We start from the raw sequence: 26461 nt of genomic DNA, 5'->3' as shown, positions 1-26461 counted from the left end.
GGGGGGGGGGGGGGGGGGGGGGGGCAGTGGAATAGGTCACTCAGATATGCTTTCTTTGATCCAGTTGTATCTGATGTTATTATCAATATAATTGAGCAGATTGAACTGAAGGCTAAGTGGGATGCAGAAAAGAAAGAGCTTGAAGAATTAAAAAGTGAAGCTGATAAGAAATTCAATGAGGTCAATGAACAGGTAAATGACCTTGTGCCATTTATGGGCTTTTGTATATTGGTCCTTTTGGATTTTCTCTATTGTTCTTCATGCTCTTTGATTAATGAATTTGAGCTTCTCATCAGTAGGATCATGATAGTAATCTTAGATGTTTACAGTATAGGGCCAGATTATATGTTTCGTTAGTCTATTAATTACCATTGGCTGTTATTGAAAATATAAAAGTCATCAATGGCAACTTTCCAGACACTTATGCGACTGCATAATTGTTTGGAAGTCCTAAATGTGTGATCCTGCATAACATACTATTTACCCTACTTGAAGAAAAAAGAAAGATACATATGGCATTGCATAGCATAATCTTGTCTTCATTTCAGTTTTAAGACTGTTAACCAGTGGTAGACTGTTAATCATGTCTTTCTTTAGGGATATAGGGAGTTATATCTAATGTTCTTGGCATTTGTTGTGCCATTATATTTATTGATGAATTGTGTATCCCTTAGAACAAAATATTGTTGAGTCGGCTCGAGGCTATTCACATCAAGCAGGCCGAGAAGGATCGTGTTTCGGCTGGAATTAGTTCTGGAACCACTGCTACAGAAATTGATGATGGGTTACTGAATGTTGTTAACTATTTAAGGAGATCAAAGGAAATTGTATGTGTTTACTTTTACCTTGTATTATTATTATTATTATTATTATTAACTTTTCATTTATAATCTGTAAAACATAACTGCAATTGGATTTCTACAGGCAGAAACAGAAATCTCATTGCTGAAACAGGAAAGACTCCGCCTGCAATCTCAGGTATTGTGTTCTCATCTTTCCATTTGGTTTCAGAGTTTTTGCACAGAGCAGTTGCCTACATGATATTTCGAAAAGATAAATGTCAAGTGATTATAAAAATGGTATTTTCAGCTTGAGAATGCTCTTAAGGCAGCAGAGACAGCAGAAGCATCATATCGTGCTGAACGGGATAATTCTAAGGCCTTATTATATAGAGAAGAGGAGTTTAAAGGCCTACAGCTTCAGGTTTGCCGATATGTTTCCCTTGTATTCTTATTTCTTTGCACTGGATGCCGTCTATGTAGGTGCATTTGTTATCATCATGGCTCTGGTCTAGAGTTACTGTTGTGGAAATTATTACTGTATTAAAATGAACACCTTTGGATCTGCTTTCCTGTTGAGAATTTTTGAACATTGTTCTTAATGCACGGGTAAAATAAGATTCTGGTATTTCCTTTTTGTTTTGAATATTGATTTTTGTTATTTTTTATTTTCCATTTGTAATGTTGCATTTTGGTATATTTTCTTTCAAATTTTCAATAGTATACCTATATATTTCTATCACATGTGTTGTTAGTTTTTACAATTTGGTGTTTCTAGATTAGAGAGTTGAACTTGCTTCGAGAGAGCAATTTGCAGCTTAGAGAGGAGAACAGACATAATTTCGAAGAGTGCCAGGTTTGAATTTGCTGAACTCTATGAGATATGAAGATAAATGGCCGTCTTCAACTCAAAACGCTTTTTTATTTGCCTTAGAAACTCCGTGAAACTGCCCAGAAAGCAAGGTCTGAAGCAGATGATCTTGAAAAGTTTCTCAAGGACAGAGAACATGAGGTGGAAGCTTTTAGGAAGGAGGCTGATATTCAAAGAATGGAGAAACAGCATCTTGAGAAAAGGATTGATGAGGTATCCAATCTTTCCTTCCCTTCCTCTTTTCCCTGATCTTCTCTTCCTTTCTTAGTACATGGCTTTCTCACTTTGAATGTTTCGGCAGTTGGTTGAGAAGTGCAAGAGCTTTGACATGGAAGATTATGAGCGTGTTAGAGAAGCTGTTCGGCAGATGCAGGTGCTACATGCATTGCAGTAGTGTATTTGATTTTAAATTCACCTCTCTATGTAGCTTATGTATTCTTTAAGGTATATATTTCTGAGGTCACCTAGGTGGGGGCTGTGGCATGCTGTAAGATTTGCCCTTATTTCTGAGGTCACCTAGGTGGGGGCTGTGGCATGCTGTAAGATTTGCCCTTGACTGAAACATTAGAAGGATAGTGATGTTAGTTGTGTAGCCTGGAGCTTTTACTTGATGTGCAATTGCAATATGATAACACAATAAAATTCTAAATGTGAACTGAATGAAGCATAACATTATTGAAAATGTTAGGCCATTTTACTAAAATGTTGCTCTGCCCCTGGCAAGGAGTACATATTATTATATTTAATTGGAGAAAGTGTCAAATAGGCCACTGAACTTATCGCTTTTGTGCAATTGGGTCATTGAACTTAAAAAGTGTGCAATTCAACCATCAAAGAAGCAAAATTTGTGCAATTGGACCATTTTTACAAAAATTTTATGGTAAAATCCAATTATATTACTAACATATATGTATTAAGAGTGGCATTTTTTCTTCTACCATACTAGTTGGGAGTCAATATTGAAATGCTTTTAACTCAAATTGAATTAAAATTTTTCGTAAAAATGGTCCAATTGCACAAATTTTGCTTGTTTGATGGTTGAATTGCACACTTTTTAAGTTCAATGGCCCAATTGCACAAAAGCGACAAGTTTAGTGGTATATTTGACACTTTTTCCTATTTAATTTGCTCATTATTACATATCTGGTCTGGTTTTGATGTCTGTTTCTTGCATCGTTTTAATATTTACTATCTGGGTTTCCTTTAGGAAACTCTGAAGGAAAAGGATGATCAGTTGGAGGAAATTAGGAAGCATGTCTCTGAGAGGCAAGAGTTGATATCAAAACTAGAGCAAGACCTTGCAAGGAACAGAGTGGAATTGAGCCAGAGGGAGTCTAGAATAAATGAGCTTTTGCAAGCTGAGGTATTTGATTATATTTTAAAGTGTAAGCACTATACATCATTATATGTCATACTTTTCTAATCCTTTATTATGCTTTGTGATTTTTATATGTAGGCCACTTTAAGATCTGAACTCGATAAAATGAAGAGGTCAACAAATCTACAAAAGGTCTGTGGGTAGTAAAAGAATTAGACCTTACCCAGTGATGATTTGATATTCTCTACAGGTGGTGCAGTCATCTTTTTTGTTAGTCCTATTTCTGATTCTTCCATGACCACTCTATATGCAGAAGAAGTTTGAGAATCTAGTGAAGGAAAAAGATGAACTGAACAAAGAGAACCAAGTTCTGTTGAAGAATTTGGAAGAAGCTCGGCAAGGTATGAGTTGTTTTTCTGGAGAGTTATTGGACTTCACATATGTTTAATACTTATTTTGAAGCTTCTGAACAGGGAGAAGAAATGTTGGTGATGCTATTACTGAGCAGGCTTTAAAAGAGAAGGAGAAGGAGAAAGACACCAGAATACAGGTATGCTTGGTGATAACTCTCTTTTTATTCTACTATTTGTTTTTGTTCTACTGCTAATATTCACATTGGTAAAATTGTTTTCAAGATGTTGGAGAAAACATTAGAAAGGCACAGGGAGGAGTTGAAGAGAGAAAAAGAAGAACATAGGACAGAAAAAGCAAGGCGTTTGAAGACTCAAAGGACATGTACGGAGTCCATTGAGACTGTCAAACAGGTAGACCTTAGAAGTCAAATTTCTATAAAATTTTATCTCCTTTGTTTCTACGCAATGCATACATATCCTTTTTGTTTTGTTTATATATATATATATATATATATATATATATATATATATATAATTTCATGTTTGATGGAGAAAGCTGTTACAATGGGCTTCAATCTGATGCCATTCTAAAGTCATCCGTATATGTTAAAGCAATTTTTGTTTAGTCAAAGTATGACATTCTCCACCCACCATCAGAAACATTTCTCTCCCTGCTTTGTGCTTGAGTACTGAAGTTGCATGCGTGCCACTTGTGTCAAAATTTTAACACATGTATTAAATTGCCCTATCAACATTACAGCAACAATCAAAGCTATTAGATGAACTTGAGAAGCATAAGCAGGCTCTTAAAATGTTCACAGATGAGGGTGAGAAGTCGAGGCAACCCAAAGGTGGTCAGTCTGAGGTATAATGCTATTCTCTTCTCCAATTTAATGAGTGATTTCCTGTTTACTTGATGTAAGATAGTAGTGCATCTGTAGTGTATTACAGCAGTTGGACGGGAGTTAATTCAATGCCTGAATTCTCTTTTGTTAGGGTACATCAGTGGATCTGCTTCTTGCTGGAACCCGATTAGCAGACTTCACTGCTGCTTATCTCCAGGCTGTTAATAATTTTGAACAAGTTGTTCAACCTATTTGCATTGAGGCTGGAGTTTCCACTGCTGCAGACATTTCTTCTGGTCCAGAGATTTCATTATCAAGTGGTACTGTATGCCTGCATTTTTGCTTGTTTATCTTTCATTAGTACTGCCTCTGATTTATCTACTTTATTCAGTTGCCAATCATTGAGAAATATCATGATTTTTATTCTAGGTCCTGCAGTATCTTTAGTGCTACCAACCAGTTCGACAAAAACTGAAGATGAAAGAGAGAAGAGATTAGTGTCGTCAAAGATGAGCTCTGAAACCCGTAAAACAGGGAGGAAGCTGGTCCGTCCTCGTATCCTGAAACCTGAAGAGCTTCATGATGATATAGAGATGCAAGAAGTGGATGCAACTGCCAGCAGTGGAAAGCCCTTGGCTTCTCATGCTGTGGAAACTCAAGAGAATCCCATGCCAACATCTCAGCCATCTGTTCGTAAGCGTCCGTCTGCTACGTCTACTTCAGAGTTACAAGAAGAAACTCCGACTTCAGAAGAAGCAAGCACTCACATGCAGCCAGTGCTGAAAAAGCCCAAGGGTCCAGAAACCTCACAGGAGGGTGGCGAAGTAAAATCTGTGGTTAATTTAGTTCCCGAGTCTGTTCTTGCTACTGAAGAATATGATGTTGGAGATCTGACCCAGGGTTTTAAGGAGGAAGATGATGAAAAGGACGAAGCAGGGTCTGCAGGGGAACAGGGTGAAGATGTTTCAGTAGATGCAATAAATCATGCCAACTTGCAGAATGACAGAAGTGACGTGGTAGATGACATTTTGGATAGGTCTGGTGTAACAGCTATACAGGATGATGATCAATTGAACTTTCAGGTGCAACAAGATATTCATCAGACAGCAATAGAATCTGGAAGCGAAAAGGAAGAGGGAGAGCTAGTTGCAGATATTACTGATATTGAAGGTGGCAGTAACCTGTCAATGGGAAGTCCAGATGTTGAAGGCCAGTCTGAGCAAACAGTAACGCCTGAGAATTTAACTGGTGTAGATGAAGATCCCTTTATTAATATGGCCTCTGAAACTGGTGAGGTTGATTCTTCTCGTGTTCTTGATGATGAGAAGACTGATGGAGGTGAAGAATTAGTTGAAGTTCAAGACAAAATGAATGATGGTAGTGATCGGGTGATGGCAGAAACTGATCAGGTCCCAGAAAGTGTGCCGACTACTAGCGAGAAACCATCTACCAGCAACAATCCTGTTGCGGACTTGAAGGAAGAGAATCCGGGTATTGCAACAGACACAGAGGAAGCAACGCAATCAACTGTTACTAGCAGAAGCTCAACTACAATTAATTTGATGGAGAGGGCAAGGGAAAGGGCAAGGGAGAGACAAGGACAGCATACTACTCTTGCACACCCCTCTGCTCCGACCAGGGCCCGTGGTAGACTACTTCGAGGTCGTCAAGTACGTGGTGGGCGTAGTGGGCGTGGGCAAACACCTGGTTAAATATTGTAAATCATAGGATGTTTCAGTGCGTAACAGGCACACTAAGTTGAAATGGTGAATAAGTGTGGCGGATGAGGTCCTTTATTGGGAAGGACCGGAACAATTTGGTTTGATTTACTTTGAGACTGTAGCCTTAGTATTAAATATTTACCTTTCAGAACTGAACTATATTCTGGTTAGCTATTTTTTTTTAAAAAAATATTCTGGTTAGCTCTATTTCTTCCAGTTTTCACTCTATTTTCCCGTTTAATATCTTACCGAACTGTTCCTTGTGAGAGCGTAAATCCTGTTATCACAATCTACACCAGATCTAAAGTAACTTTGTACATCGAGTTCCTGAAGTAGATTGCATTAGTTTGAACTTTGTTTACGGTTCAAACAAAGTTGCGGAGTATTCGCTGAATTGATTTTTTATAATTCTATTGCAAAAGTTGTTATTTGGTCACCTTCAAGTTTCATTTTATAGATCATTTTACTTGTTTTATTGTAATAATGTTTCAGGAAAAGCATTTACACTTTATTGGGGAAAAAGGGGTAATCCAGCTATATTGACAACCACACAACACTGATGAGTTTATAGAATCATTTGTCATGACTTCCAAAGAGCGGCTAGTAGGACTGAATATATTAATAAATATTTCGAAAGATTGATGAATTTGCACATCACTGTCCATGGAAAATGAGAATAAATGCCGTTAATTGTCCAAATCTTCAAAAGAAAAATAGTTTCTATCACATCAAATTCCAAATTACAATAAGCTTGTATAGTTGATGACATGTAAATGATTTTTACAAAATGAAAGTCAAAAATGGGCCCCAAAAAATAGGATATCAATAATCATGAATCAGCAACCCCAACGCCATTCGCTAGATTCCAAGCTAATTAGATATCAGCAGACAACAGTTGAGATATTTAAGCAACTGCAAACCAATTCTTCCTAGTGCGGCAGTGTGTAGCACACAATTCGGTGTTCCACCTCAATCATCAATGTCGTGTACCCATGCCAAATCTGTCAATAAAATGTTCAGTGATCCCATTTATATAACCAAAATACTTTTAACAGCCAAACCTACAAATAATCCAATCTCCTTATTTTAGTCATCAACTACTATAAGAAAAAATTATTTCTGACCATTGCTGGATTATACATTTATATGGGCATGCATATCTTCATTGGTTTATAACAATTCAAACTGTCCACCAATGATCATATTAATTCATACAGCCATAAAAAAATACTTGTTTGCTAAGGTACAAATATGATAGAAAAAGCATCAAACCTTGGAGTACAGATTCAACAGCAGCATTTGGAATTAGCAAACCAACAATCCGCTGATTGTCCGTTGTGGTCTCAATCCTTACAACACGAATACGTCTATGGCTTTGGCGAGCCTGAATTCAGATGTTTAAATTAAATCATGATGGTGCTGGAATACATCAAGGGTTAAACACTCAATTCAGATCACAGAAAACACAGAGCTGCTGGGATATTCTTCCAGCAAAATAGGAGTTTGAACCTTTGCTAGATCAGTAGATCGTGAAAAGCTTCAAAATTTTGTACTGAATGATACCAAATTATGTAGCATCAGGGGCATAGATTTTCCCAAATTTTATTTTGTCCAAACTTCATGTCAGTGGTCCATTTTCTATTAGGAGAGCCATCAATGGCTGTAAAACAAAGTCCGAACTGGCAACTGCCACAAGCATGCCCATGGGGGTGGTGTTGGGGTAGGGTGTGGTAGGAGGAAGCGGGAAGAGACAGGGACTACTACTTTGGCAGATAATATAGCACAATGGCTGCTTTTTAAGATCACATCTGTGTAAATTGTAATGGTAAAAGTAGAAATTCGTTTGCAAACAGTCACGAATATATAGCTTTTAAATAATTATATATAGCAATGCCCTTTAGAAGGATAAAATTATTTCAAGTAGAGAAAAAACCATAAAACCTGCTTGGAAAGAGCCTTCTCAATTGTTCCCCACACTGGAAGTACAAGGCCACCCAAGACATTCACTTCCTGTAATCGTCTGCCAACCGTACAGAAATTGCCCAACTTACAATTCGGGCCATGCATGCACTGTAAATGAAGCAAGTGCATAAAAATAGGCTATACAACACGATTTAGAAGAGAATATGTAAATAAATAAATAAATAATCAATTAATTAAAATGTGCACAATCCCAGATGAGTGCAGATTCAGAAACCTAGACTGTGTGACCAAATTCCAAGAAACTTAGCTAATGTGCATACTATCATTATTAAGTATACATATACTTATAAAACCAAGTATGCAAATTCATCTAATAAGCAAGTTCTTTTGTATAGCTAAACTAGCTTAAGTTTTCAAAGTTTTTAGACTTAATAACTATCAAATTTGTCTGCACATCCCATAAGCTAGGTGTGCATATCTCACCAACTTAACATGCATATTCCATTTGTCCAAAATTTAATCCATTATTTGTTAATAAATTAATTTTTATCTTCTTTTCCAATTGCATCTCACCATCTAAATTAAATCAAACTTTATGTACCTGCAAGAATCAGTTATTATGAAAATACCAGTTAGGTGGACTATAGCTTAACGATTGGGATAACCAGCAATTATTGAGTTCAATTACTATCAACCTTATTGTTTTTAGCAACACAGAAATAGAAAGACAAGGTTCTCCCAGCATACATAATAGGAATCTATAAATTAAGCTTCTTGTATCATTGACTACCCTCTGACCAGCTCTCAATCCATTCTTTAACCATAGAGTTCATTTCAACAAGTTGAAAATTTACCCCTTTTTTACAACAAATGTTGGCCTGTCTAACCCACGTATTTGTCACCTATAACATAGATATAAATACCAGAAAATAACAACTATATACACCTAAGTAAGATTAGTAAGCATTTCAAGTCACATAGCTCAATAAATCAATTACATGCACATAGATTAAAAATAATTCTGTATAATTACCTAATTCTGGATGTTTAGTGACTACTAAAATCTTCAGTCAATAAGAAAAGCCCCTCCAATATTAAAAAGAAGAAATCTAAAATGAAACTTTTAATCAATGCATACTTTAGAGTTTAGACAAATATAATATTGAAGAATGTTACCTGCTTCGATGAAACTTCATATTCATCATTCCAGCCACTACGAGCCTTTTCTAATTTAGATACTTTCCTGTATTTTTCTTGCAATTCAGAAAGAGGCATCTCCCTAGAGAGTGAGAAGTGATAAGGAAAATATCATCAGCAAAATAGGAAGGAGGTGGTGATCCACACACAAAAAGGTAATTGCTACAAGATATTACAAATCACAAAGAAGCTCTCCTGAAGCCAAATAAGTAAAAGTTAGATTACCGAAGCGATTCTCCAAGAGTGGGACGGAATAGCTTGTACATTCCAGAAAATGAACTGAAAAATTAAATAAATAAATAAACAGAAGAATAAAAATTTGCTTGTATACATCACACAAGTGAAATTTAATCAGACTAAGAAGCACAAAACAAGTGTTGGAAACTCAAAAAAGTGAAAGCAAAATAATCACCATAAATTTACATCATTGTTTAATCATATGTTTTACTTTCAGACTAGACACACATTTGATGAATAAATAAATAAATAATAATCTTGTGGATACTAAAAGAATATTGAATAGAATGAATGCAGAACTTTACTCATGCCAAAGTAACTCTAAATTGTGCATAAGCCCCATCACTTTTAAACAACATACAAGTGGAGAAGTTAGCCACACTCTTTTACTAAGAGAGTTGAAAAACTGCTAAATCAAGAACTTCATAATAATGTTTAAAGAAATACCAAATGCATTTAAAAAATAATATTAATAAATCAGTAAACCTCACAGAAGGAACTAGTGAGACCCTCGGGGCAACAGTTACCCTTCATTATCCCAAATGCAGAAGCACACATGAACAGTGCCACCCACTACCCCTACCACTGCCCACCTCAGACCCATCCAGCGTCGCTATGGCTACCCACCATTCATATTTTCATGTGAAGAAACTAATCCAAACTTATCACATTTTGAGTTTTCAGTATCACAAGTTTACAAAATAGGAACATGTAATCTAATTTCCAATGGAAAACAAAACCGGAAAGAGTTTCCAAAACAGTGAATGGAATTTTTTAAAAAAATTTCTTCCTTCACAAGCTGTGACGTAAGATCATGATTCAAGTAGAAAATGGAAGCCAGAATTTTCTGTCAATCACTCTTAGTATGATTTCCAATTGATATTGCACAAGTTTGAATATGGAGGTCACATTGAAGTTGATGAAAGAACATTGGTATTTTCCTTCAACAAGCACAGTGCTTTAAGGGTTCAGCAGTTCTATGCCAGTTTACTAGATTTCATTCCCCACGTTCTTTTGTTATTCCTCTACCATGTTACTTGTATTCTTCTCTTACACCCTGGTGATCTTCATTCTGTTGAAAATACCACTAGCAGAACAAAGTAGGTAACCCAGATCAGTGGACCAGTGGTCACACCCCCTTTTGTGCATCAACTATCAAATTCCACTCGGATAATCATTAGACAGACGTCATCTCTTCTATCCTCTTCACTTACACCTTGCACTTCAGTTGTGTACAACACCATAAAAACATTACCAACTTCCTTATAAACCTTGATTTCACTATGAAGTGATGCTAATATACTACAAGTCTACAACAGCAATCTCAGTCACACGTATACATAATCAAATAATATCAAAAACAAATAACGCCAAAAATGAAGAAAAGAGGAAAAAAATGAAGTAATAACTTTAATACCCCTCTAGTGCCAACAAAAAGTGTCGCCTTCCCAACCATTCTCTCTTAGATTCATAGAATCCAATATAAGTTGAACCCGACTCATCTTTCTGCTTTTCTTCAAGCAATGCAGAAGCAGACTGTGCACAGAAACAAGATAAAACAAGTAGTAAAGCTTGGAAAGAGGGGGAAAAAATTAGAACAACATGACAGTTTTAATGGATGATACCTCCCAACTGAATCCACGGTCCAGTGTAAAAGTAAACAACATGGTCGATGCCCCAGACAAATTGTCAACATGAACAGTCTGAAATATACTGATTTAGATGTCTTTCTTTTTTTTTTTTTTTACAAATAAGAATGCACATTCAAATGTGTTTTGGAAAAATGCATTAATACATGAAACTAGTAAGAGTAATAGCATAACACCATAACCTTAGGATTTCCTCGTAGTTCAACAGTGTTGGCTTTCATATCAACAATCCCAGAGTCTAAATTTCCTTCCATGCGGGCATTCTGAACGATAAGATCTAGAATGCTGACAAATAACTCAAAGAGCCTATGAACCAAAAAAAATTACTGAAAGATTAATATTGCATCCACAAAAGAATAATACTCCCTCCATCCACAAAAAGGATGTCAACATTTCCTTTTTAATAGTGCAAAAACGTTGTCCATTTTCCTAGAACAAAAACCACAAACAATTTTACTTTCCTACCTCCTAATAGAGAAAAGATGTCAAAGAGTTATCCAGCTTTTAAAATGTTTGTAGACAGTGAATGTGACAATCTTTCGAGGACAGAGGGAGCAATAACGAGCAGTAATCTTACTGTCGGAAATACAAGTTAGAGACCTATTCTGTATTTCAGGTGGCAGCCCTAACAGCCGGTTAAGAAAACGTCCAACATCGTGCATGTCTGAATCAACTATACGTCCAGAAATCTTTCCAGAGTCCTTCCCACTACCTTCATAACGGTTTTAAACAAAAATTAAAAAAGAAAAATGTAAAGAATTCATCAGCAATATTTAAATGGCCCTTGTTATCTGAATCCCAACTCCCCCACCCCTTCCAACAAATAAGTTGAGTGTAACCTGTGGGTGGAAATTGGAAAGGGGTAAGTAGAGAACCACATATGTGTATATAATGCATATGGATAAAGTGCACAAGTATATTCAGAAACACTTTGCACATTAGAAATTGGAAAGGGGTAAGTAGTGATAACCCATTTATGCATATAGAATGTGGATGCATAAAGTGCACAAGTAAATATGGAAATGCTTGGCATATTAACTCAAACAATAAAAATGAAACAAATTGAATATCAACAAGTCTTTTAACTGTTAAAAGAACAAATTTCTGTAAAAGGAAATTGATGCACAACGCGGAATCACAAAATTATGTACTACCAAGCACTGAGTCTCTTATTATTCCAACAGAAACAAGAGCAGCTTTCCCCTTTACAATGAAATCCTGTGTTTCCTCTTGTTTATCAGCTGAACATCCTGGTGGAACAACAGGCAAAGACTCCTGTCCAGAAAAGAAAGAAAAAAGCACATTATTTAGACTACCAAATGTTTACTTCCATCCATTAAAAACAGCACTGTAACAACAATATCATGTAACATACTAGCTCCATGATTCCTCTGTATAGCATCATCAGGGCTCTTTTTCCAAAGGCACTATCATAATTATAAGCACTTAAGGAGGGTCCAGCCCTGCAACATACTCAAGTAGAAAAAGTCAATATAAAATATATACAACTGAATAAATGACAACTTTAAAATCATAATACATCGAACCCACCTACGGTCTCCTTGTGTAAGTGCCCCAAGGGACTCCAAACGCTTAGCAACAATTGATGCAAACCGCCGTTCACCACCAAGATTTGTAAAAAGCAGTCTGTAAAACATACAAAAGAATGATGTATTTTTAAATTGTAAGCTTTAGAGAATCCGTGGTACTCATAACCCGCTCATGCAGCAAGAAAATTAAGTGCTTGGTTGGCCTAAGTGACAGCTTTTTCAACCATCATCTAATTGGTTTTGACACATTGTCCACTTACACGGCGACACACTTGGATGCCCAATTAGCAAATTTAGTGCTTGTTTAGTTAAAATTTGAAAAAGCAGTCTGCTAAGAGATAAGAAGTCCTAAATGTGCAAAGATGACATCCAAGTCAATTGCCACAAAGCAAGTCATGGTTCAAAACCAACCGGGGAAAGAATTTTTTGCAACAATTGATGACATTAAAAGGATTGGCCAAAACTGAAACTTCTCAAAGAGGAATGCCCTTTTTGGTTGTCTACCCTGTTAGAAAAGGTTCCTTCAGGAAATTCAACAAATTCCAAATCTTACAAACTTGAGAATTGCTATACAAATACATAAAATTAAAATGTGTTTGAACACCTATATGGCAGCAATTCGATATGTTAGAAAACTGGCATGAGATGTATAAAAACTACTAACAGAACTTTTTTCCGCAAATAAGACTGTTATAACCTAAAAGATTTGGCTAAAGTCACTCAACTGAGCTATAATGCGCATGGGTCAAACCACACTAAAAGATTGAATCCAATCAGTTAGCTAGTCCCCCTCAAGTGGACAACCGGGCCAATTTGAATCTAACAGTTGACCACTTGAAATTGGATTGGACCCTCCCCTGAAATGAAAGCTGCCACCAAACGAAAGATTGAATCCAATCAATTAGCTAGTCTAACCCATGGCCTTATAAACTCATATATTCTCTCTTATTTTTTCAATGTGGACTCTTAACAAAGACTAGTTGCACAGAAACTGGAGGTCTATGCACTGTACCAGAAGATTTACAAAAAATGGGAACCTTCTATCCAGGCTATCCTGCATAATTTACAGGGTTCCCTTTCTGGCACAACTCCAACAGTATACACAACCCAGCATGATGCAACACATCGGCATGTAACAAACAATAATTGAGTCTGCTTTCCATGGTGGTTGAATGTTTTTAAGGAAGATAAGCAAAAGTGCAAAACAACTTACAACAGTATCATCATTCACCATCACATGCAGAACTAATTATTCATGGGGAAATATAAGTTGTCACTACCTGTACTCAGGTGCAGAAGCTTGATTTGATCTATGAGTCCTGCCAAACTGCTGGATTGCTCGGTCAGCACTCCAAGGCAACTCCAGAGTTAAGTGAACTCTTCTTCTCTGTCACAAATAAGGAACGCAGGTCTTAATAAAAAGCAGATCCCGTCAAAAAAGACAGTTTAAAAATCCAGGATTGTAAAGCAACTGAACCAAAACAACCATAGTACCACACTACCAAGACACATTTAGAGATGTGACAAAATACATGAACTCAAGCCTTTACCTGATTTAATGCCCTTCTATCAGCTTGCAAAGAAACACCAGCTGACCCAGCTTCAGAAATAATAGCTATGAGCTTTTTACCATCCATGAATAACTGCTTCTCATGCATATTGACCATTTCCATTGTTACATCTTTCCTATAACATGAAAAGTTGGCAAGTTACCATAAGATAACGAACTACTATTTTGTAGAGTCAAAACAAGAGACTTACGTGTTTCGTGACTGATAGGAAACACCCTTTCCACCAGACGTCCTAACAAGCATGCCTCGCCTCCCTGTAATCTCTGCAACTTCGTCAGGACCTCCAAGCTGCAGAATGCATTACAAAGTTGATTACCAAAAAAAAGTGTGAAGTTGTTATAGATGCACGGTGCACAGATTATGATTTTTGTTTTTTTCTAAATGCATGCAAGAAGAGAAATTGGAAAAAACCTGATCAATAATATCATCCAATGGATTGTTAGGGAGGTCCAGTGAACGAATTATATCCAAAATTTTTAATTTTCGGCCAACAGCTCCATCATACCTTAAGTCAAAATCAAAGTGTTTTAGAAATGTAAGTTCAGGCTTAATGAACTTTGACCATTCCTGGAAATATATCTTACCTTTTAGAAAGTTCAGCGACATATGCATGCCTCGCTTGGATGTATTCATCTGTTTTTTCCTTGCATGAAGGGCAGGACCAATCCCCAGACACAGCACCTATAACAGGTGGAACTACACATGCGGTATGGACAAGTTGACCGCAACATGAACACTGCAACAACTTCTTCCTTTCCTAGAAGACAAGACAGCATTAAAACAAAAAAAAACAAAAACAAAAAAAAAAACAAAACAAAAACAAAAACAAAAAAATAAAAAAACAAAACAAAACAAAAACAAAAACAAAAACAAAAAAACAAAAAAACAAAAAAAAAAAACTACAGAAAACAAAACCAACAACTCTTGAAATAAATATACCTCTTCTAAATTGCAAATGTCACAAATCTGAAATTCATCATCATCAGACTCAGTAGATTCATATTCAGAATCAACTGCATATTTCAAAATTAACTAATCAGAAATATAATAACCTTGAGCACAAGCACCAGAGATTAAAAGCAACAGTTATGGCAACTGGGAAACATTGTAGGTAGATGATTTCTATAAACAAGTTAAATGGAAATGCAAATGAGGTAGGTTCCAAAAAGTATAAAAAGAAAAACCAACATAGTTTAATACTGAGGAACCATAAAACATGAATAACACATTTATGAAGGAAATAATAGAGTATTTGATTTTAAAACTAGAATTTGGAATATCCAAATTTATAATCAAATGAAAAATATTGTTCAAAAGGTAAATGCATAATATCCAGGAATCAATTGATTTACTTTCTGACTCTTCATCACTTTTGTCATCTCTTGTAGTCTGCCACTTAGCAACTTTCCTCACACGGCCTCGAAATGATACATCAGGTGTTGCCAAATGTCTCTTTCGTTGAAGCTCTTTCACACTTTCCTCTAACATTCAAATCAGAAAGTGAAACTGGCAGGGAAAACAGAAGGTGCATAACATAAGGAGAAAGACATGCATACCTGGAAGTTCTTCAGGCTTTTCAGGCAAAGGATAATTCTCTTCAACCAATTTTAGTAACAATTCACGAGGTCCAGAAATAAAATCATCAAGTTCAAGACCCTAACAAAAATAACACTATAATAGTAAGACAAACTAAGTGGCATGCTTTATTTATGGAGAAGTGCAGGATGCAAACCCTCATACTTACATATTTTGATACAGCTTCCTCAGTTCGCGCTTCTCCAGTACTTTGCAGGCCTATAACTACACATTTATTTTCCATCAAAGCTTGCTTAGCAAGTCTAACTACTGCAGGCACCTTAGCTGACATGCAGATGTGTCTAAAGAAACGCTATAGTGGAGCAAATCAAAGTTGAAATAGTTATTGCACCATGAAGATAATAATTTTCAGGATATGGTTCATCAGCAATGAATAAGAAAACAACCTGATGGTTGGCCCAGTAGAGTCTCCAAAGCTGACTAGAATTGGGTTTAGTGTCAGTGACAAATGTACTGGCTGAAAGCAATTCTACTCTTAATTCAGCCCAGAACTCTGCTGCTTTTTTATACATTTCCTATGAATTGCATAATATTAGATGGGAACATAGGGTTGGATACCATAAAATAAAATCCAAAGTAAGAAATAAGAAACATCAAGTCACGATGAAAGTTGCCCAAAAGAACATAAATCAGCTGCATAATCCACATGATAGACACTAAAAATTAATGACAACAGTACATAAGCATTGAGAAACCAGAAGATGTAAAGAATATTTTATGGAAGCAATTGCTGGCCATCTCAATGGTTGCCATTTTCATTAAAAGAATAGGCAGAATCCAAAAGATTAAACTCCAGAGTGCCAGTTAAAAATGGAAAAGTAAAGTAGTTCAGTCAAACAAATGATAAGTCATGTTCATGTAACTTGACTATTCTTGTATGCATTAAAAATCTAGTAGTTTACCAGATTGAGAATCCCTACTTTCAAGGAAAAGAACTTGCATTCTAAAATGGTTTGATTCATTTTTATATACAAGGTCTAGTCAAAGCTGATCTTCAATAGAGCATCAAATGACTTGGTTAGGTTTATAACAGCAATTACTTTTACATTGTAGAACTAGTCTGGAATCCTCCATGTCAAAAAATATAACATTGGATAGAAAGCACAATCAGACTCATCCGATGATCTGCAGAAGGCAATGTGCGCCTTAAAAACTATTTAATATCTTAATTGCAATGAATCTGAACATAATTTCAACTTCCTGGTCAACTTCTTTAATGTCAGATTGTCAGTATGACCAGAAAACTGCATCTTACCATCATCTTGGGCTCTAGTGGTACTTCAACCACTTCAAATTCAACACCTTTGTAGCTCAGAGTACGACAAACATACATACCCCTATAGAACCAAACAGTCAAATAATCATATTTTTAATTTTCTTAATATAGTATTCTTATTTTCAGAACAGGATCATTAATTCAAACCTTGCTTTCATGTCCATGGCAACAAGTTCAAGTGCCCCAACACCACCTTTCTCCATAGCACCTGGCATCCCAAAAATGAAGGGTAGAAACTGTTATGTGCTCCCGTCATGGGCAAGAAAACATAAGATAAAAGGAAGAAAGAATAATAGTTGGAAAAGAAAAAGAAGAAAACACTGGGTTTGCTTGAGACCCAAAACTCCTTTAGACCCTTTGATTTGAGTATGATAATATTTTTTTTCAACAAGTGAAGAAATTAAAGTTTCAGAGGCAAGATGCATCAAAATGCTCTACCAAATAATTATAAAAAAATTTTTAAAAAAAAAAAAAAAAAAAAAAAAAAAAAAAAAANAAAAAAAAAAAAAAAAAAAAAAAAAAAAGAAAAAGCCCCCACTCATAGAGATACTCGGTCCTAAAATTTATTTTAGAGACAAGACCAAGTAAAACGAACATACTAAGCTTCTAAAATCTTTATTGCGGACTGGGTAATGTTTCAAATAAGGTAGCTTAAACAGTTCACATTAGCAAGAGTCAGTGCACACAACCAATAGCCAGACCTAAGAAGTCACGGAAATTGGTGAAAGCAGTTCCAGCTCCCCAAAGGCCAAGGCGAACCATGTAACCCATATTGCGGGGTTCTGATGCACCAGTTGCTGAGCAATATATAACACGAGCTTGAGGAAGCCGAGCCTGTCATTTAGGATCCAAATACATCTAAATGAGCACTACAACATTTAAACCAAATATACTCACTGAACTCATAAAAATTAAGACAAACATAATTTTATATGAAGATTGCATGTATCCATCTTTCTGCAGTCCACATCTTCTTTATGACAAGATATAATATTTTACAGTTCTACTCAAAGCAAACAAATGTTTCTTCTTCCTACTTTCCATTGTTCCTTTCTGTTCTTCATTGAGTTTTGGGAGGGGATTGAGCACTAGAGCACACTGCTTAACCATTTTGTAATAAACAAACCAAATATAACCCAAGTGCCCAATAAAATGTATAGAAAATGCAGCCAAAAATCAAGACAGATCAGGTCTCTGTCTTGAGGACAAAGTGACAAACCTGAATTTCAAGAACAGCTTCACCTGTTCGAGTTGGCTGACCTCCAGCTTCTGGCACCAAATTCTTGGCTTTATGACACTGCAATTAAGTAGCCATATTACAACCATGAGGCCAATAAGACAGTGGAAGGATCTGACTTCACTGGAAGATCAAATAGTTAAAGTCGATATCAAAATGAAACATTACCTCGTCAAATATGATGAGACCATCATATTCTGGCCCACACCACTGTACAAGCTGCTGTAAACGAGAACGGCCTTTCTCAGAGGATGCTATAAGGCTGCTGTATGTCAAGAAAACAATTCCCTCCCTAACGCCTACAGACTTCGAATCAAGCTTAGAGTAAGGTAGTTTGTTCAATGCATGCACTGCAAAGAAAATGTGCAAAGCTTGGATTATAAATGCCTAAATTTTTAGTACCTTAAAACCAAATAAAAGTTAAAAGCATATGTAGACAGGTAGCTGTGTGTGCGCGCGCGCGCACGTACGTACATAAATGTATGTATATACAGACGCATGTGCATTATACAAACTTATATTCCATCCAAATGTCCAATAGTATGTACTGTGCAAACCCAGGCTGTGCATCACCTAGACCATTGGGACTGACAATTGCAACTGAAAGTAGCTACCAAAGCCATGTCCCAAAATGGCTAAAGCACTGCTACACTAAGTTTCTTTGGCCCTTTTTATAATGTTGATGCAAAAATCCTCGTCCCAGTAATGTGGCAGGGGTGTGACATCTACTAAGTTCTTTTGGCAATTTATGAGTATTCAAGATTTCAAGGGGCAGAAAACCATAACAAGAACCCATCTGGATCAACATATGTGATGCTTGATGGTTAAAAAGTTTCACTAAAGCAAATAAATAATTTAGCACACCAGGTTTAAAGAAAATGATTGTAAGTGAACCACCTTTAATATAGGGTCTGATTTTCAACTTGATAAAGGCAAGATATTGTTTGAGTTGTTGCTTTGGAGTACTCCATTCTTGACAGTCAACTTCCCAATATTGAATGAAATATAGATATTTTATTCTCTCTTTAAAATATATTTTTATTAAAGAAACTAGCTTCTAAGGAATTTGTTTCCTATGGTCCAAACCATTCTTAGCACCATTACTCAAACAATTATGACAGAACACTTGCACAAAACAGAAGAGATTTAGGGGTGTTTGGTTCGTGGGTATTAAGGGTAGGTATGGGAAGAAAGTTATTTTGGAGAGTTTCTTTTACAACTCCACTTTCCTAGTAGCAATCATTTATGACAAATGAATAACAAGGAAATAAAGGAAGCTACGCATGAGGTCTCTTTTTAGTGAAATGATGAAATAACAAACTTAGAAAGTTAGAAATAGCATATAAAAGTGTAATTATATCTAACCCATATTTCAATGGCTATAGAAGCCATCCAAGCTACACATTTAAAATAAACCCTTCCCAAATATGTAAACCCAAGCAATAATAGAACCGGCACAGGGGAGTGGAAGAGCAAAATTATGTGGGGCCCAACTGTTGAAATTGAGGGATTGAAGGCCTGGCAGGTAAGCAGGTTAGGCGGAAGCAAAAATATGCGATAAAGCAAAAAGAGAGGACATTAAAAAATATGATTATATTAACAATAATAGATCATAATAGATTGTATCTCTGTGTTTCTGGCATTCTGCATAGTGAATTGAATAGAGATCTTATATTTATAGGAATATTGTGCTAACTCACTCCTACTAGAAATAAGACTAAGGTTTCCTATTATTCAACACTCTCCCTCAAGTTGGAACATCTAGAAGTTCAAAGCTAGAATTAAGATGAACACTCTACCTAAATTGTAGTAAAGGAACTCAACAATGGACCAAAAGAAGTCTTCAAATTTCACCAAAAGATTACAAAATAAATAAAAACAAAACAAAACAAAACAAAAAAACAAAAACAAGGATCTGGAAAATCTCGCCAAAAAATAGTTCTGGCTAGTAATTATACGCGCTAGTGCATCAAGGAGGCTCGCCAGAGGATGGCAGCGGTGGCAACGCATGATGCCGGTGACGATGCCAAATGATGACAAAATTATACAAGATTGGTCGCCATAGAGGGAAGAACCCACAGGTGTAGGCAGTGAGATCAAAACTCAAAAGGCCAACCAAAAAGGAGATAATCGCTAAAAACTGAGTGGATATCTCACAGCTTGTGGTGATCTATGACGAGGTATCCGGCAATGGGTTTTTGGGCGTAGGGTCACAACGAGGCCCTAGATAGTACGGTGGTGTTAGTTTGCAAAGGCAGCATGGAAAAGGTCGGATCTGAGAAGACAGTTGAGCTAAAGCCAGTGTTGCAAAACTCCCGCCTAGGCACCGATTAATTGGTGTCTAGGCCCTAGGCGCTAGTCGGCCGCCTAGCGTATCACCATAATCAGTGGTCTAGGTGGCCGCCTAGGCCTCCTAGGCACCGACTAGGCCGCCTAGGCACCGATTAGGTCGCCTAGTCGGCCGATTAGCTATTGTTCCTTCTTTGTTTAAATGGGATATTTCACTAAAAACGACATTGATTTGAGCGAAATAACCTTAAATTGTTCAAACTCTAAATGTTTCTTAGGTTAATATTTAATATTTTAGTATTAACTATTAAAGTATTAAATAGTTTATACTTATAAAGTCTTAGAAATTAAAAAAACTAAACAATTTTTTTAAAAATAAAAAATACATGGGCCCCTTTGTGCCGATTAATCCCCGCCTAGGTGCTAGGCGCCCCCGAGCGCCTAGCGATTATTTCAACCATGGCTAAAGCACGGTTCATATTACCGGAAAACACAGTTTCAGCTTGAAAAAATATAAAAATGGCCTAGGACACATAGGTGCTGATACCATGTTGAAATTGAGGGATTAAAGGCTTGGCGGGTGTCAAATAGCCACCACCAATTAGGCAGAAGCAAAATATGTGATAGACCAAAGAAAGAGAGAATAGAGGTATTATTGTATTAATAATAATATATCACAATAGGTTTTCCTAATATTCAGCACCAGTCATTTAACCACTACAACCAAAGACACAAAGATAATAAGATATACCTTCAATACACATTGCCCCAACATCATCCAAATCTCTTCTTGCATCAAATTTCAAATCAGAACCAACAGAAATCCACCTATGCAAAAGTAGAAGTACAAAAAGTCATCAAAAATATGAGCTTGTTATTATATATATAATAGGGAAAATGGCATCTTTAGTCCCTGAGTTATAGGGGTAGTGTAGACTCAGTCCCTAAGTTATGGCTGTATGCGAGTTTAGTCCCTCAGTTATTCACAAAGTGGCGAGTTTAGTCCCTGGACATTAAATTTGACGAAAAAATATTCAAAATTTGAGGGGTAAAATAGGAAATTCACATTTTATTATTCTTCTTATATCAAAACCACTTTTACAACATTATTTTTCACTTCTTAGCCTAATTATTTTCAAGATTTTTCATTTTTAAAAGCATTTTAATAACTTTCAAATGAATTGTTAGGAACCTGACTCTCGTATAACACACTTAAAACTTAGCACAAATAAAGAAATGCATGATCATTGTATTTAGGTGTATGAAACACACTATCCTAACAAGTTTTTATTTTTTTACTAAGCAACAAATGTAATACAATTAAAACTTTTGAGATTTTTTTACACACTATCCTATCTCAAAAGTTTAATTTTATTACATTTGTTGCTTAGTAAAAAAATAAAAACTTGTTAGGACAGTGTGTTTCATACACCTAAATACAATGATCATGCATTTCTTTATTTGTGCTAAGTTTTAAGTGTGTTATACGAGAGTCAGGTTCCTAACAAGTCATTTGAAAGTTATTAAAATGTTTTTAAAAATGAAAAATATTGAAAATAATTAGGCTAAGAAGTGAAAAAATAATATTGTAAAAGTGGTTTTGATATAAGAAGAATAATAAAATGTGAATTTCCTATTTTACCCCTCAAATTTTGAATATTTTTTAATTTTTTCGTCTAATTTAATGTTCAGGGACTAAACTCGCCACTTTGTGAATAACTGAGGGACTAAACTCGCACACAGCCATAACTTAGGGACTGAGTCTACACTACCCCTATAACTTAGGGACTAAAGATGTCATTTTCCCTATATAATAATGCTGAAACAAGTCCAAAGAATTTGAAGCATTAACAAAGGAACACGAATTCTTCTGGCTATAAAGTGTAAAATGGAGAAAACCAAACTATAACCATCAAAAACATGTGTTTGATCTATAATTCTCAAACTCCCCGGGTCATTTGATTGGAGGGAGTTGAAATTCCCTTCTCACATAATTCCCAAATCTGAAAATTTACTGAGTTTGGTTTGAGGGAGTTTGACTTCCTCCATTTTGTGGAATTGGAATTCCTACTCCACCCCATAGGATTTTTTAATTCCTTGGCTTTGGGAAGAAAAATTAGAGTTGTCAAGACAAAAATACCACTCCCAATTCTAACCATAACCCACCTAAAAATTGTAATTAATTTAAATTTTTAATTTATTATAATATTGTTGTTATAATAATAACATTATTATTATTATTATTATTATATTATTATTATAGAATTTATTTTATTTAATTTATTATTATTATACAAGGACATTTGGTCTTTACTATTTGTTCACTTTGAATTTCAATATAGAAATTTCTAGTAATTATATTCCTACCAACCAATGGAATTTAAATTCATACTTTATTCCGCCGTTGTTACTCTCAAAAGGAATTGCAACTCTTTTCCCCTTTAATTCCCTCGTGGCAACACCCCCTTACAAGTATTTGAAACATTAACAAAAGAAAGCTATTTCTTTTGATTGATAAAGTGCAAAATGAAAAATAAAATAAAAGTAAGGTGGTGTTTTACAACTTCTAAACATGAGAATCAGATTCAAATCAGATTCCCATTTTGTTTGTATAATTTTAATGCACTGGAATGACATTTGAATTCCTTTGGAAGAATAGATTTCAATCCAGAAGTAAAGTCCACTTCTGCATTCTGGAATGAAAAAACAAAAACAAAAAACAAAAAACAAAAAAACAAAAAAACAAAAAAAACAAAAAAACAAAACAAACAAACAAACAAACAAATTTTTATTGCCATTCTTGTTCGTCAAAATCCATAATGCATGATTTCATTTTTGTTTTAACAAATTTTTACTTTCTTTTTTATAATAATACTTTTACATTATTTTTCATTCCGAGTCCAATTTTTATACCAAACTTACTTTTGCTAAAATCCATTCAAAATACTATAATGTATTTGATTCCAATTCCTATGTTTTTCATTCCAATTCACCAAATGCCCCCTAACTATAACAGGGACACTAAAGTAACCCCTGTGAATCATAAGAATCTTACAAAATACATATCTTTCAGAAATTCATGCACCCTGTATAACACCAAAAGATTAAAGTGCAAGCGTGCAACCAAAACTGAAAGATTTATAAGTGGAAAATGTACTCCCAAAGACTTAACCATCACACCAAATAAGAAACTTACAAAGCTTTCCTTCTGTCATGGTGCCAATTTTCCCATATCAAACCAGCAATTGTTCTTCCTTTTCCCACACCAGCACCATCACCTACAAAAAATCCTGCCCTATCGCCGTTTGGGAGATGCTGATGATGCCTCTGTCATAAGAAAAAGTTACATCAAGATAAAACATTAGTGACAAAATCAGTTATACATGTAGATGCAGAAGCAACCTGACAAGCATACACCAATGTCTCAATCTGCAAGCAGGATAATGTTTTTGAGCTTTCCAACTCATCTTTGATCTTGAGATCATAGGTGGGTTCAGGTGGCTGTACTGCAGACAAGGAGGACGTCTCCACAACAGGATCTGGATGAGGAGGTCCAATAGATAACTTGGGAGGCCGCTGCATAAAGTCAAAAAAAGAAACTGAAGAAAAGAAGCCTTCTGCTATAATTCCTTTTAATTTAAATTGGAGGGCTCAGATATAATATTGAAGGTGGTAAAATGTGGCAGTAGTGAACACTTACATAGTCTGTAAAAGTTTCACCAACCAATCCACCTTCATCTTCTTCTCGTTCCACTTCAATAGCAACCTGAATCTCAACAATGATCATGTTAAGAAGTGTTGAAAAGCTACAATAATTGGTCACAGCCTAGAACATGACAATCATGAGCTATCCAAAACCAAGAGCAGAGCCCATCTCCCATGTAAACCATAGTTAAATATGGATTAGCTAATTGAACTTAAGTGTAAATGTTAATAAAACAACAAACGATGCAAATGAGATTAAATAACCATAGAGACGTTCCCGATGAACGTTCTTTCTTTGCGCAGCCATCAGTAAAAAGTGTGTGCACTCTCTTTTTCATTTATGTGCATATCTGACAATATTTGTGAGACTTGTTAGTCTTCATTTTTCATAAACTTAAAGCATCTTTGTGAGGCACCTGTACTGTTTATACACCCTTCAATCTTTTGAAAAGTAATCATTTTGGTGCTGGGTGGTGGAAAATTATGCATAGCTGAACTCCAGTTATTTTTTTTTTATGAAAAAAAAAATAGTAATGTTTTGCAAGTTAGAAGTGGAGGATAAAATCCAGCACATTGTAAAGATGGGTAAAAGGAAAAAACGCAATTGCTTGTAGCATGTAGTCTTTTTTCCAGGGAGGGCTTAAATTGCAGCTTCACCTTATTCTTCCTATTTTTAGATGGTTGGAGAGAAAAGAATTTAATGGGAAAACCTCATTGACTTCTTCGGGAGGCGGGGGAGGAAGTGGTGGACGCAGGTGAGCAGGAATGGGTGGAGAGGGAAAGAACTGCTTTATTTTGGAGAGATCAACAGCAAGGTCCACCCCACACTGGGGACAAGAGAAGCGTGTGAGGCCATGGGGAACGTTAAGTATGGCCTTGCAATGAGCACAGGGTAACTGGATCTTGGTGGGATCGATGCCATGTGCTGGAGCGCCGCTGCGCAGTTGCTGAGCGTGGGCGGGCATGAGCTCGGGAGGGAGCATCTGTGGCAATTGACATGTGGGGCACATAAACTCGGTCAGTCCGGGTCCGACCGTCAATATCATCTTGCAACCAGCACAACGAACTTGGCAGCCCGCAACTCTTCCGTCGTTGGGAGCTGCAGCGGCGGCGGAGGGAGGAGGTGGAGGGGCGATTGGAAGAGGCGGCACCGAAGGCTGTCCCATATTTCTAAATGGACAGAAGAGAGACAGAGAGAACAATAAATTAGATTCAACTCTGCTCGAAATTGGCTGCGATTTTTAAAACAGATAAGCTAATTGAGTTGAGAAATTGCGAGGAGTAATTGCAATTTAGATTTTAGAGTTGAGCCCCGAGCTAGAAGAAACAGTGAAGAGGATGCTGGGGCGGGGTGCCCGATTGGGACAAGTGAAAATTGGCCGAATCAATGAATTTTGGGTGTGTAATGGACGTTAATGATGTCGCCGCTGAGCCTTGACGCTCCCGCTCCCGGTTAACTCGTCACGGCGTTAGACCACGCCCCCGGCCACTCTCTCTCTCTTCTGTAAGGTAAAATAATATACTAATTTTTTTTGAGTTAATACCAACAATGGTCCTCCGAGTATTAACGATTTGTCAGCTATGGTCCCTCGTCTTTTAAACGATCACGCGTCATCCTCCATATTTTTAAAAATAACCACCCATGGCCCTCCTGTTAGATTTGTTGTCAAAAGGACGTTAAGTGTGAGGGCAAACCTGTCATTTCATTTATATTACGTATGGTTTTCTTCTCACTATTAGCTTCTCTGTCTCTCTCACTAAAGCCACCACCAATGAAGACGATGAAGACCTCGACGAGAATTTGGCACGTCTTCGAGCCCCGACAACAACTCATACTTTGTCACCCAAACAAAATCCACACACTTACTAACATCAAACTTGTTCGCTGCAATCACCTGGGAGTTTGGCATGTCTTCGAGCCCCGACGACATCAAATTCCGCACACCTCCGCAGAGTTTCTTCCGATTTTTTTTTTCTTTTTAAGTTTGCAAGAATCATTCAATAATGTAGCAAAACATAAAGATAAGGCAAGCAGTACTGATGAAAACCACGGTGACTGGAGAACTTTTTTCACTCTCCGTTTCTCACTCTTCTGCAGGGCCACTGTGACTGGAGAACACGCCAACTTAGGAAGTCTGGACTCTTTACATTTTAATGGTAGGATATTGAACTCTTCCGATTCATATGCTTTTTTTTTTTTTTTTTGGGAAATGCCAGACAAGGTTCCTGCCAGAAACTGTGGCGCCATATATGAGAAGATAGAGGTTTCTGTCAAGCGTTCTCTGTAACGACTTTTGGGATTTATGGTCACTAGTTTTGTCAGCCTCGGTGATCCGAGGAGCAG

General features: G+C 36.4%; 2 protein-coding genes across 4 annotated transcripts in view; one reads left to right on the top strand and one right to left on the bottom strand.

Annotated features, from left to right (window-relative positions):
* The window catches only part of LOC116019111 (nuclear-pore anchor), an 18648-nt gene extending 12554 nt beyond the window's left edge, over positions 1-6094 (top strand). For both annotated transcript variants that reach the window (XM_031259207.1, XM_031259206.1), the window contains exons 34-48: positions 100-192; positions 675-827; positions 925-978; positions 1090-1203; positions 1558-1635; positions 1714-1863; positions 1952-2023; positions 2858-3013; positions 3107-3160; positions 3282-3369; positions 3442-3518; positions 3604-3732; positions 4082-4186; positions 4318-4486; positions 4596-6094. In XM_031259207.1, coding sequence (XP_031115067.1) covers positions 100-192; positions 675-827; positions 925-978; positions 1090-1203; positions 1558-1635; positions 1714-1863; positions 1952-2023; positions 2858-3013; positions 3107-3160; positions 3282-3369; positions 3442-3518; positions 3604-3732; positions 4082-4186; positions 4318-4486; positions 4596-5878 — 2775 coding nt within the window. In that variant the 3' untranslated portion in view covers positions 5879-6094. The remainder of the gene's footprint in view (positions 1-99; positions 193-674; positions 828-924; positions 979-1089; positions 1204-1557; positions 1636-1713; positions 1864-1951; positions 2024-2857; positions 3014-3106; positions 3161-3281; positions 3370-3441; positions 3519-3603; positions 3733-4081; positions 4187-4317; positions 4487-4595) is intronic.
* A 397-nt stretch (positions 6095-6491) lies between these two features.
* LOC116019113 (protein FORGETTER 1) lies at positions 6492-25597 on the bottom strand. 2 transcript variants are annotated; one of them, XM_031259209.1, is made up of 32 exons: positions 24828-25597; positions 24113-24178; positions 23815-23988; positions 23609-23739; positions 21164-21240; positions 18292-18473; positions 18106-18183; positions 17588-17720; positions 17034-17094; positions 16866-16947; positions 15997-16125; positions 15759-15902; positions 15571-15670; positions 15367-15495; positions 14954-15027; positions 14599-14771; positions 14426-14519; positions 14205-14302; positions 13994-14129; positions 13724-13830; positions 12445-12540; positions 12269-12356; positions 12048-12168; positions 11494-11605; positions 11076-11199; positions 10870-10947; positions 10662-10780; positions 9233-9286; positions 8987-9089; positions 7829-7957; positions 7160-7271; positions 6492-6888 (listed from the first exon to the last, which is right to left on the bottom strand). In XM_031259209.1, exons 1-32 carry the CDS (start codon positions 25281-25283, stop codon positions 6857-6859), a joined length of 3792 nt encoding a protein of 1263 aa, XP_031115069.1. In that variant the 5' UTR covers positions 25284-25597; the 3' UTR covers positions 6492-6856. The 2 variants fall into 2 exon arrangements, with proteins under 2 accessions (XP_031115069.1, XP_031115070.1); XM_031259210.1 differs by lacking the exons at positions 6492-6888; positions 7160-7271 and adding an exon at positions 7522-7695.
* Positions 25598-26461: the final 864 nt, after the last annotated feature.

The sequence above is a fragment of the Ipomoea triloba genome, chromosome 5 (genome assembly GCF_003576645.1).
Source record: "Ipomoea triloba cultivar NCNSP0323 chromosome 5, ASM357664v1".
Taxonomy (NCBI): domain Eukaryota; kingdom Viridiplantae; phylum Streptophyta; class Magnoliopsida; order Solanales; family Convolvulaceae; genus Ipomoea; species Ipomoea triloba.
The sequence above is the reverse complement of the archived record's forward strand: the minus strand, read 5'-3'. Positions and strand labels throughout refer to the sequence as shown.

What these genes read in the sequence shown, in the direction of transcription:
- LOC116019113 (XM_031259209.1), bottom strand. Translation starts at nt 25,283, where the DNA reads ATGGGACAGCCTTCGGTGCCGCCTCTTCCAATCGCCCCTCCACCTCCT. An exon ending in CCACCTGAAATACAGAATAG is followed by an intron (nt 11,200 to 11,493) that starts GTCTCTAACTTG and finishes TTTGGTTCATAG; the next exon opens with GCTCTTTGAGTTATTTGTCA. An exon ending in ACTCTTGGAGAATCGCTTCG is followed by an intron (nt 9,090 to 9,232) that starts GTAATCTAACTT and finishes CTCACTCTCTAG; the next exon opens with GGAGATGCCTCTTTCTGAAT.